A 12,232-nucleotide genomic window follows, 5' to 3' on the forward strand; every position below is an offset into this window, starting at 1 on the left:
ATAAGCTCTGTAATCAGATCCTAGTGCTGACACTCAGCTGGTGATCTTGGCTCTGTTCCCTAACCTTTCAAAACCTGTTTCCTCACCTAGAAAAAGGGGATGATGTCCTAGGGCTCCATCTCCTAGGGCTGCTGAGAGGACCCATGAGCTCAGGTATATCCATCACTTAGCTCATTGCCTTGCCTGGACCATAGAAGCTGCTAAGTGGAACCCTTAAATCCTTGACTCCCTCAAGTTGCACTCAAAATCTCAACCATGACCATCTTTTGTTTCTATCCTCACTTTCTTCATTTTTTCCAGTCCCTTCCTACAAATATGATCACATCTATTTTATTCTTAATTCTCCGACCCTTCAAGCTTCTTCTTCAATTCTGACCCAACTTCTTAAAGAGTTACAATGGACTAAATGCTTGTGTCTCCCCCTAAATTCTTACGATGAAGCCCTAACCCCCAGTGATAGTATTTGGAAATGGGGCCTTTGGGAGGTAATTAGGGTTAGATGAGGTAATTAGGGTTAGATGAGGTCATAAGGGTGGGGCCCAAATCTGACAGGGCTGGTGTCCTTATAAGAGGAGGAAGAGACACCAGAACTTTCTCTCTCTCTGCCTTGTGAGGACAGTGAAAATGCAGACATCTGCCAGGAAGAGAGCTCTCACTAGAAGCTGATCATGTTGGCTCCTTGATCTTGGACTTCTAGCCTCCAGAACTATGAAAAAATACACTTCTGTTGTTTAAGCCACCCAGTATATGGTATTTTGGTATGGCTGCCCCAGCAGACTAATGCAGGAGCTGTAAATATACCCTACTTCTACATTGCTATCATTCTGTCACTCCTTAACTCTGGCAGTCTGGCTTTCACTCTAACCCCCTTAGAACTGCTCTCTCAGAGTCAGCAATGAACTTTTGAGTGAACTTACCTCAACATAATAATGACAAACCCACAGCCAACATCATGCTCAATGGTGAAAAACTGAAACCATTTCCACTAAGATCAGGAACAAGACAAGGTTGCCCACTCTCACCACTATTATTCAACACAGTTTTGGAAGACCTAGCCACAGCAATCAGAGAAGAAAAAGAAACAAAAGGAATCCAAATTGGAAAAGAAGTAAAGCTGTCACTGTTTGCAGATGACATGATACTATACATAGAGAATCCTAAAGATGCTTCCAGAAAACTACTAGAACTAATCAATAAATTTGGTAAAGTAGCAGGATACAAAATTAATGCACAGAAATCTCTGGCATTCCTATACACTAATGATGAAAAATCTGAAATTAAGGAAACACTTCCATTTAGCATTGCAACAAAAAGAATAAAATACCTAGGAATAAACCTACCTAAGGAGACAAAAGACCTGCAGGCAGAACACTATAAGACACTGATGAAAGAAATTAAAGATGATACAGACAGATGGAGAGATATACCATCTTCCTGGATTGGAAGAATCAACATTGTGAAAATGACTATACTACCCAAAGCAATCTACAGATTCAATGCAATCCCTATGAAACTACCAATGGCATTTTTCACAGAACAAGAACAAAATATTTCACAATTTGTATGGAAACACAAAAGACCCCGAATAGCCAAAGCAATCTTGAGAAAGAAAAAGAGAGCTGAGGAATCAGGCTCCTTGACTTCAAACTATACTACAAAGCTACAGTAATCAAGACAGTATGGGACTGGCACAAAAACAGAAATATAGATCAATGGAACAGGATAGAAAGTGCAGAGATAAACCCACACACATATGGTCACCTTATTTTTGATAAAGGAGGCAAGAATATACAATGGAGAAAAGACAGCCTCTTCAATAAGTGGTGCTGGGAAAACTGGACAGCTAAATGTAAAAGAAAGAAATTAGAACACTCCCGAACACCATACACAAAAATAAACTCAAAATGGATTAAAGATATAAATGTAAGGCCAGACACTGTAAAACTCTTAGAAGAAAAGATAGGCAGAACACTCTATGACATAAATCACAGCAAGATCCTTTTTGACCTACCTCCTAGAGAAATGGAAATAAAAACAAAAATAAACAAATGGGACCTAATGAAACTTCAAAGCTTTTGCACAGCAAAGGAAACCATAAGCAAGACGAAAAGACAACCCTCAGAATGGGAGAAAATATTTGCAAATGAAGCAGCTGACAAAGGATTAATCTCCAAAATTTACAAGTACCTCATGCAGCTCAATATCAAAAAAACAAACAATCGAGTCAAAAAATGGGCAGAAGACCTAAATAGACATTTCTCCAAAGAAGATATACAGATTGTCAACACACACATGAAAGGATGCACAACATCACTAATCATTAGAGAAATGCAAATCAAAACTACAATGAGGTATCACCTCACACCAGTCAGAATGGCCATCATCAAAAAATCTAGAAACAGTAAATGCTGGAGAGGGTGTGGAGAAAAGGGAACCCTCCTGCACTGTTGGCGGGAACGTAAATTGATACAGCCACTATGGAGAACAGTATGGAGGTTCCTTAAAAAACTAAAATTAGAACTATCATATGACCCAGCAATCCCACTACTGGGCATATACCCTGAGAAAACCATAATTCAAAAAGGGTCATGTACCACAATGTTCATTGCAGCTCTATTTACAATAGCCAGGACATGGAAGCAACCTAAGTGTCCATCAACAGATGAACAGATAAAGAAGATGTGACATGTATATACAATGGAATATTACTCAGCCATAAAAAGAAACGAAATTGAGTTATTTGTAGTGAGGTGGATGGATCTAGAGTCTCTCATACAGAGTGAAGTAAGTCAGAAAGAGAAAAACAAATATAAAGAATTGACTTGAGGACACAGGGAGGGGGAAGGGTAAGCTGGGACGAAGTGAGAGAGTGGCATGGACTTACACATACTACCAAATTTAAAATAGATAGTAGTGGGAAGCAGCCATATAGCACAGGGAGAGCAGCTCGGTGCTTTGTGACCACCTAGAGGGTTGGGATAGGGAGGGTGAGAGGGAGACGCGAGAGGGAGGAGATATGGGGATATATATATATGTATAGCAGATCCACTTTGTTATAAAGCAGAAACTAACAAACCATTGTAAAGCAATTATACTCCAATAAAGATGTTAAAAAAAAAAAAAAAAGCAACCATCCTAGCTACTACATGTTTCCAAGGATTTTGAATCACATCAAAGAGAATGTTATTAATGAAAACATTTTGGAAGAAATAAAACCAGAGATATTGTTGCATCTCACTTCTCTATGTCAAACTTTTAACCGTTTATTCCCAGAAGAGAAATTTGAAACATTAAGGCAAAATTGTTGGGTAAAAGATCCATTCGCTTTTCGAAACCCAGAATCAATAATTGAGTTTAACTTGGTGCCTAAAGAAGAAAATGAATTATTATAGCTCAGTTCTTCATATACATTGAAGAATGATTATGAAACATTAAGTTTATCGCATTTTGGATTAAGATAAAGGAAGACTTTCCTTTGATAAGTCGAAAGAGTATCCTGCTCTTATTACCATTCACAACAACTAGTTTGTGTGAGCTAGGGTTTTCAGTCTTAATCCAGAAAAAACAAAGGAAAGGAATGGATTAAATGGTGCAGCAGATATGCAAGTAGCATTATCCTCCTGTGTTCCAGACTGGCATGAACTTATGAACAGGCAAGCACACCTACCACGTTAAATAAATCTTTTTTTTTTTAAATTGGAGTATAGTTGCTTTACACTGTTGTGTAAATAAATCTTACCTGGTTTTTGTTTTTTCATTTCTTATTTTGTGATTTTTTATGTGTTGTATTTAAATGTTAATCTAGCACTGTATGTGATAACTTTATGTTTTAATTTTTGTTATATTTAGTACTAATAAAATCATAATGTAATTAAAAAAAGAAAGTAAAAGGGAAAAATTTGCCATCTACAACTTCAAAGGAATATTATCAATATGCCTAATCTAATTAGTGCATAACTATGTGATTCTCTGCCTCTTTATTACTTTTTTATCTTTGGAGTAAAAATTCTTTAAAAAACAAAAAAAGAATTAAGGGTCCAGAAATACATTCTTACATTTATGGTCAACTGATTTTTGTCAAGGGTGCCAGGACAATTCAATGGGGAAAAATGAGTCTTTTCAACAAATGATACTGCGACAGCTGGATAAGTACACTCAAAAGAATGAAGTTGGGGCTTCCCTGGTGGCGCAGTGGTTGAGAGTCTGCCTGTCGATGCAGGGGACACGGGTTCGTGCCCTGGTCCGGGAAGATCCCACATGCCGCGGAGCAATTGGGCCCGTGAGCCATGGCCACTGAACCTTCGCGTCCGGAGCCTGTGCTCCGCAACGGGAGAGGTCACAACAGTGAGAGGCCCGTGTACTGCAAAAAAAAAAAAAAAAAAAAAAAAAAAAAAAAAAAAAAAGAATGAAGTTAGACCCCCATCTCACACTACATATAAAAATTAACCATAAATGAATCATTGACCTGAATGTAAGAGCTAAAACTACAAAACTTTTAGAAGAAAACATAGGAGTAAATCTTCCTGACTTTGGATTAAGCAATGGTTTCTTAGATGTAACACCAAAAGAGTAAGTGACAAAAGAAGAATTGGTAAATTGGGCCCAGTCCCGAAAGCGATGGTGGTTGCAGTTGTGGGTCTTACTTCTCCTCCCTTGCCCTAGAGGATCTTCTCTTTTTCTCCCTTTCTGCCATTCCAGCAAGCTGCAAACCCTCTGAAAAAAATGCCTCTGCACCTCTAGCTCTTGCGGAGGTTGGTGTCTTTAGTGGAGTCTCCTATTTCAGGGGGACCTTCAAGATGGCTGACGAGTAAGACATAGAGATCACCTTCCTCCCCACATATACATCAAAAATACAACTACATGTGGAACAACTCCTACAGAACACCTACTGAACACTGGCAGAAGACTTCAGACTTCCCAAAAGGCAAGAAAATCCCCACATACCTGGCTGTGCAGCTGACAGGATCAGGCCTGACACCAGGCCTGGTGTCAGGCCTGAGCCTCCGAGGTGGGATAGCCAAGTTCAGGACACTGGACCACCAGAGCCCTCCTGGCCCCACGTAATATCAATTGGCAAGAGCTCTCCCAGAGATCTCCATCTCAATGCTAAGACCCAGCTCCACCCAACAGCTAGCAAGCTCCAGTGCTGGACACCCCATGCCAAACAACTAGCAACGCAGGAACACAACCCCACCCATTAGCAGAGAGGCTGCCTAAAATCATACTAAGTTCACAGACACCCCCAAAACACACTGCTGGACATGGCCCTGCCCACCAGAAAGGCAAGATCCAGCCCTACCCACCAGAACACGGGCACCAGTCCCCTCCACCAGGAAGCCTACACAAGCCACTGAACCAACCTCACCCACTGGGGGCAAACACCAAAAACAATGGGAACTACGAACTTGCAGCCTGCGAAAAGGAAACCCCAAACACACATTAAGTTAAACAAAATGAGAAGACAGAGAAATATGCAGCAGATGAAGGAGCAAGGTAAAAACCCACCAGACCAAACAAATGAACAGGAAATAGGCAGTCTACCTGAAAAAGAATTCAGAGTAATGATAGTAAAAATGATTCAAAATCTTGGAAACAGAATGGAGAAAATACAAGAAGAACAGGTAAATTGGACTCATCAAAATGAAAAACTTTTGTTTCAAAGAACACCATCAAGAAAGTAAGAAGATGATCCTCAGAATGGAAGAAAATATTTTCAAATCATATACTTGATAAAGAACTTGTATTCAGAATACGTAAAGAACTCTTATAACTCAATAATAAAAAAAATCCAATTTTATAAAAGGGCAAAGGGTTTGAATTGGCATGTCTTTAACAAAGATATACAAATAGCCAATAAGCACATGACAAGATGCTCAATGTCATAAGTAATTAGAAAAATACAAATCACAGCCACAGTGAGATATCATTTTACCCTCACTAGATGGCTAAAATAAAAAAGAGAGATAATAAAAAGTGTTAGCAAAACTCAAAACATACATATGTCCTTACAAAAACTTGTACATAAATGTTCATGGCAGCATTATTCATAATAGTTAAAAAGTAAAAACAACCCAATGTCTGTCAACTGATGAATGGATAAGTAAAACGTGGTATATACATATAATAAAATACTATTCATCAGTAAAAAACGAAACAAAACAAAAACGAAGTACTGGTACATGCTACGACATGGATGAAGCTTGAAGACACTATGCTAAGTGAAAAAATTCAGACATAAAAGGCCATATATTGTATGATTCCATTTATATGAAATGTCCAGAATAGGCAAATCCGTAGAGACAGAAAGTGGATTACTGGTTGCTAGGAGCTGAGGAAAGTGGGGAATGGGGATTGACTGCTAATGGGTACAGGGTTTCTTTTGAGAATGAGGAAGATGTTCTGGAATTAGATAGTGGTGATGATTGCATGGTCTTGTGAATTATACGTTAAAGGGGTGAATTTTATGTTATGTGAATTATATCAATAACAACTAAAAAATTCGGAAAAGAAAGAGAATGTATTTTGTGTTACCTTTTGTGAAAAAAAGAAGGGCAAATGTATCTGGTTACTTTTGCAAAAAGAAATACAGGAAGGATAAAACAGAAAACAACGGAATCATTTATCCACAAAGGGTAGGGGTGGAGGAACAAGATATTTTCTGCTGGTTGATTCTAGCTTGTCAATATTATAGAGTCACATACAATGGAAAAATTATCAGCAAACCACTGAAAATTAAGAGACCCAGTAAGAATTTGATCATATGTCAGTTTGTATTAGGAAAGAAGGAAGGGAGGGGAAGAGGGAAGGAAAGAAGGTAAAAAGATAGGGAAAAAATAGTCAAAAAAGGGAGAAAGACAAGGAGGGAAAAGGGGAGGATGGGAAGAAGGAAAGGAGGAAGGAGTGGAGGAAGGAGGAGGGCAGGAAAGGGGGAGGGAGGAAAGAATGGGGCAGCCTGACAGTAGCTGGCGGTAGTGGTAGCATGCCTCAGGCTTCTCTATCTTACAGGCTGACCTTGACATCAGCATGACGGGCCCCTCAGGGAGTGTGATAGAAGGACGCCTGCTGGACAGCCACCATTAAAGCATTTTTCTGAGTAGCTTGGCATGCAAGGGTCACTTGCATATTTTCCACTCCCGGATGGAACAAGAGCTAAAGGAAGAAATGTGAAAGTAATTAGGAATTTCTCTCATAACAGAAAGGTGAAGTTGAGGGTGGGGATCACCACTTACTCAACATGTAAATGTATGGATCAAACTGCTGGATATGTTGAGATCCTTGCTCCTCAGCCACAAGCCTGAATTTGGTCTGTCCATAAGCAGTGTTTCATCCCATGAAGGCAGGCTCCAGGCCTAATTGCTCTGTATCTGGACAGCATCAGGTTTCCCCAGTTATCAGAAAAGGATGAGTAGGCTCTGATTAACTAGCAAATATATGCTCAAAGGTAGGCTTTTGTAAAACTGCCAAGATTAGATCAGTGTTTAAAACATACACACACAAATACAAACCTGCACATACACATATAGAAGCAAAGAAGTCCACCTGAGTGACAAGAGAAATGCAAATCAAAACTGCAATGAGGTATCACCTCACACCAGTAAGAATGGGCATCATCAGAAAATCTACAGACAACAAATGCTGAAAAGGGTGTGGAGAAAAGGGAACCCTCTTGCACTGTTGGTGGGAATGTAAATTGATACAGCCACTATGGAGAACAGTATGGAGGTTCCTTAAAGAACTAAAAATAGAATTACCATATGACCCAGCAATCCCACTGCTGGGCATATATCCTGAGAAAACCATAATTCAAAAAGACACATGCACCCCAATATTCACTGCAGCACTATTTACAATAGCCAGGTCATGGAAGCAATCTAAATGCCCATCGACAGATGAATGGATAAAGAAGATGTGGTACATATATACAAAGGAATATTACTCAGCCATAAAAAGGAACGAAATTGAGTCATTTGTAGAGACATGGATGGATCTAGAGACTATCATACAGAGTGAAGTAAGTCAGAGAAAAACAAATATCGTATATTAATGCATATATGTGGAACCTAGAAAAATGGTACAGATGAACCGGTTTGCAGGGCAGAAATAGAGACACAGATGTAGAAAACAAATGTATGGACACCAAGGGGGAAAAGTGGCAGGGGTGGTGGTGGTGGTGGGATGAATTGGGAGATTGGGATTGACATATATAAACTAATATGTATAAAACAGATAACTAATAAAAACCTGTTGTATAAAAAATAAAAAAAAAAGAAAGAAAGGAAAAGAAAAACATTGACATCATGGCAAATAGATTATAAGGGAGAGAATTTAGAATGCAATTGCATTTGCATGGCCAGCGGTGATAGAAATTAGTTTTTACTGGCCACTCATTCTACTGTTACATTATTTTTACTTTGACTCTCTCTAGGCTCACCTATCTATGTGGTCACTGTCCTCCAGCAGAGAGATCATAAAGACAGGAGGTGGATGGACCACCTTATCTTCGTGTGATGCAAATTCAAAGTGAACAGGCCTCAGATACAAATGGAACTCTTCAAAACCCATCTCACATGCCAAGTCCTTATAAGACTAAAAGGGAAAAAAAAAAAAGCCAAGAACATTTGCTATTATTTTCCCCTAAAAGGAAAGTAAGTGGTAAGAAAACCAAACCATCTGAATAAGCACAAAAGCAAAAGTCAAAACAAAAGTAAGCCAAGTCCGGTGTGAAGTGAATGAGTCACAAGGGTTTTGAGTCTGCCCTAAGCTCTGACAGTTAAAGACAGTAGTTAAGGTGGGAGGAGATATGCTTGGGCACTTCCTCAACTCTCCTTTCCTACAAGTTGGCTTCTATCTTCAGAGCCCTCCTGAGGTCACCAATATTGCCCTCAATAGGAGGTTCACCATTTTTTCTCAGAGCTCCTCATGGTTGGCCTGTCTCCTTGAGGAACATTTTTGTTCTCCTGGATCCAGGATCTCCATGCTTCTGCCTCTTGACTACTCTCTCTCAGTCTTCACTGGCTTTTCCTCTTTTTGGTTGTTGAAATAGCCCTCCTCTACCACCCATGCCATGTCACTGACCTTGCTGGAGACACTGCAGGACCCCATGCGGGTCACCCGGATGGCTCGGAAGGGCAGTGGCGCCAGTCGCACGTGCACAGCCCCTGCTAGACGTTCCCCCGGGCTGTTGATGACACGGTTGTGGCTCTGGCGGACCACAAAGAGCTGCACCCACCCCATGCCAGGGCACTGGCTGAGCAGCCAAGCACTGCTGTCCCTGTCCCGCCACCATTGCTGCCGCTACATTCCGGCTTCTCCTCTTTATTTTCAACACCTGTTTCCTGGTGTTCTAAACCTAATCCTCTTCTCACCTTCTCCATGCTCTCCTTAGGGAGTCTGTCATCCAACTCCAGGCCCTAACCATCACCCCCTTGTGTAAGAACCTGTGACCCCCATCTCTGTCCTGCTTCAACTCTGAGCTCTACTCTCACGTGTCCATGGCTTGCAGCCAGGATCCATTCAGATGTTGCTCTGGCATTTCAGGCTTCTGTGTCTAGAATGCCTTCCCTTCCTCTCTTACCCCCATTCTAACACACGTCTTCATCTTGAGAATTTGGTACATTAAGGCTGCATTCAAATGGCACCTGTATTAGTTTGCTAGGCTGCTGTGAAACAGTACCATAAACTGGGGGGCTTAAACAACAGAAATTTGTCTCAGTTCTGGAGGACAGAAGTCCAAGATCAGTGTTGCAGGGTTGGTTCCTTCTGAGGGTTTTGAGTGAAGGAGCTGTTCTAGGCCTTTCTCGGCTAATAGATGGCTATCTTGTCCTTGTGGTTTCACACAGTATTCCTTCTGGGTATGTCTGTGTCCAAACTACCTCTTCTTATAAGGACACCAGTTATATTAGATAAGAGCCTACTCTGATAACTTCATTTTAACTTGACTACCTCTGTAAAGATCCTATCTCCAAATAAGGTCACATTCTGGGGTACTAGGGGTTAGAGCTTGAACATATGAATTTTGGAGTTACACAATCATCCCTAGGCCCTTTTCTATGGAACTTTCTCTGATTCACTTAGAAAGAGTGAAATACACTATTTCCTGTGCTCCCATAGTATTTTGTTCATATGACTAAAATATCATACTAAACTTTATTAGGGGGAACTTTTACATTGTGAACTCCCTGAGAACAAGGATCAGAAATTATGAGGAGGTAGTATCATAGCAGTTAATAATATCTGGGCTCATGGTTTGAATTCTGCTTCTACTACTTTCTAGTTATTTGATCTTAGGCAAATTACTTAATTTTTCTGAGCCTCTACCTTCCTGCTGGTAACATGTTTGTAAGCTATCATATCATAATATATCATAAGGATATCATAAAGCTATCATATCAAAAGAATATTCTGAGGAGTACATGAACTAATACATGTAAAGTCCCCAGTACAGACCCTGGCCACACTAGGCCCTAGACAGTGGTTGATGGTTGATGATTGGACTCTTTGCGCCTTCAGGGCCTCTCATGGGGACAGAACACAACAGAACTCATACACGTTTGCAACAAATCTTCAAGTTCCATGTTTTTCCAGTTTGGGGAACATGTTCACTTAAATGTCTTACCATCATCTCATGCTCATACCTAAAACCTAACTCACTAAGTGTTCTCTCCCCGTGCCTGCTGAACCTTCCATACCTCTGCCAGACCTGGATGCTGTCACTGACTCATTCTTTCCTTTAGGCCCTCCATTGCTTCTGCTCTGCTATTCAACTTCATTATATTTGAGAGCAAATACAATCAGTATTCACTGAGTGCCCAGTGAGGGTCAGGCTTCATACCCCTGATAGGATACTAGGGAGCTTACACTAGCAGGAAAACCAACAAACCAATATTAAGCATCTAATTAAAAGGCAATGGCTGAATGAAGAGGAAGCCCGGGTGCTCGGAGGAGAACCCAGCCTAGCTGAGTGGTCAGAGAGGCATGTGGGGAGGCCTGAGTGAGAGGATAAACAATGGAGGGAGGGAGAAAGGGAGGTCATCATTTCAGCCATTTAGAAAGCTCACTCTGGCTACTCTTGGGGCACAGATGGGGCAAGGCTTGCAGGTAGGGGGACCCGTAGTCTGTTATCCTCCATCTGGATCCTCAGTCCCCCTACTGACCGTGCTAAGTGTACACTCCCCAGACTCATCTCTATCAGCCTATGCCAGTGGGTCAAGAGTTCCAAAAGTTTGGAAAATGTCTGTAGGAGCAGCATATGAGAATCTTGGCCTTGGTTCTGTCCTACGTCTGCTGCAGACTTGAATGCAAGCAGGCCTATCTCCCCCACGAGGAAGGGATCGCCCATCACTTTAGCTGAAAACAGCTGAAAGAAAACAGAATACTTTTTAAAACACACACACACACACACACACACACACACACACACACACACACACAGAAATTTGACATATTAAGAAAAATACATCAGCAGCATAGACTTTGGATCCAGAGTTCCTGGGCTCAAGTCCTAGCGCTGACACTTATAAGCTGTGAGATTTGCGGCAACTTATTCAATTTAGCTGTCTCTCAGTTTCCTCATCTGCAAAGTGGGGATAAGGATAATAACAGCACCTAATAGGAACTGATAGATCAAAACTGTACCATAGGGTTGTTGAGAGGGTTAAGTGAGTTAATTTATGCAAAAGTGCTTGGTACAGAGTATTTGCTATTACCATTATCATAAATGTTTTAAGCCAAAATAAAGAGAGAAATGATAAAGATGACCTAAATAGAAATAGAAGTATCTGATATATTTCAAGTATTTTAGTGGCCAATAATAATAATATTTCTTATAAACTCTAATTGAAGTTTTAAAAATTTCAAGTATTTTCACATATATTAACTCATTTTTGTTTTCACAAGATACCCATGATTTAGGCATCACAGATACTATTATTTCCATTTTACCAGTGAGGGGTCTGAAGCAACACTGAAATTTTCTAAGGTCATACAACAGTACCAAGAATAAACGTAGGTTTCCTAGTTTCAAGCTGTACTTTTTTTTTTTTTTTTTTTTTTTTGCGGTACGCGGGCCTCTCACTGTTGTGGCCTCTCCCGTTGCGGAGCACAGGCTCCGGACGCGAAGGCTCAGCGGCCATGCATGGCTCACGGGCCCAGCCGCTCTGCGGCATGTGGGATCTTCCCAGACCGGGGCACGAACCCGTGTCCCCTGCATCGGCAGGCGGACTCTCAACCACTG

The 12,232-nt window shown here is 40.7% G+C and overlaps 1 protein-coding gene across 1 annotated transcript in view; it reads right to left on the minus strand.

The window, feature by feature from the left end:
• Positions 1 to 12,232, minus strand: part of LOC309972311 (uncharacterized protein) — a gene marked incomplete at its 3' end in the record, with an annotated part of 160,431 nt that overhangs the window by 67,536 nt on the left and 80,663 nt on the right. The window contains 5 exon segments of the mRNA XM_082855949.1: positions 7,037 to 7,149; positions 7,506 to 7,539; positions 8,432 to 8,586; positions 9,076 to 9,201; positions 11,168 to 11,356. Coding sequence (XP_082712075.1) covers positions 7,037 to 7,149; positions 7,506 to 7,539; positions 8,432 to 8,586; positions 9,076 to 9,201; positions 11,168 to 11,356 — 617 coding nt within the window.

This window comes from Leucopleurus acutus, assembly GCF_964270905.1.
Source record: "Leucopleurus acutus genome assembly, chromosome: 15".
NCBI classification, from domain to species: domain Eukaryota; kingdom Metazoa; phylum Chordata; class Mammalia; order Artiodactyla; family Delphinidae; genus Leucopleurus; species Leucopleurus acutus.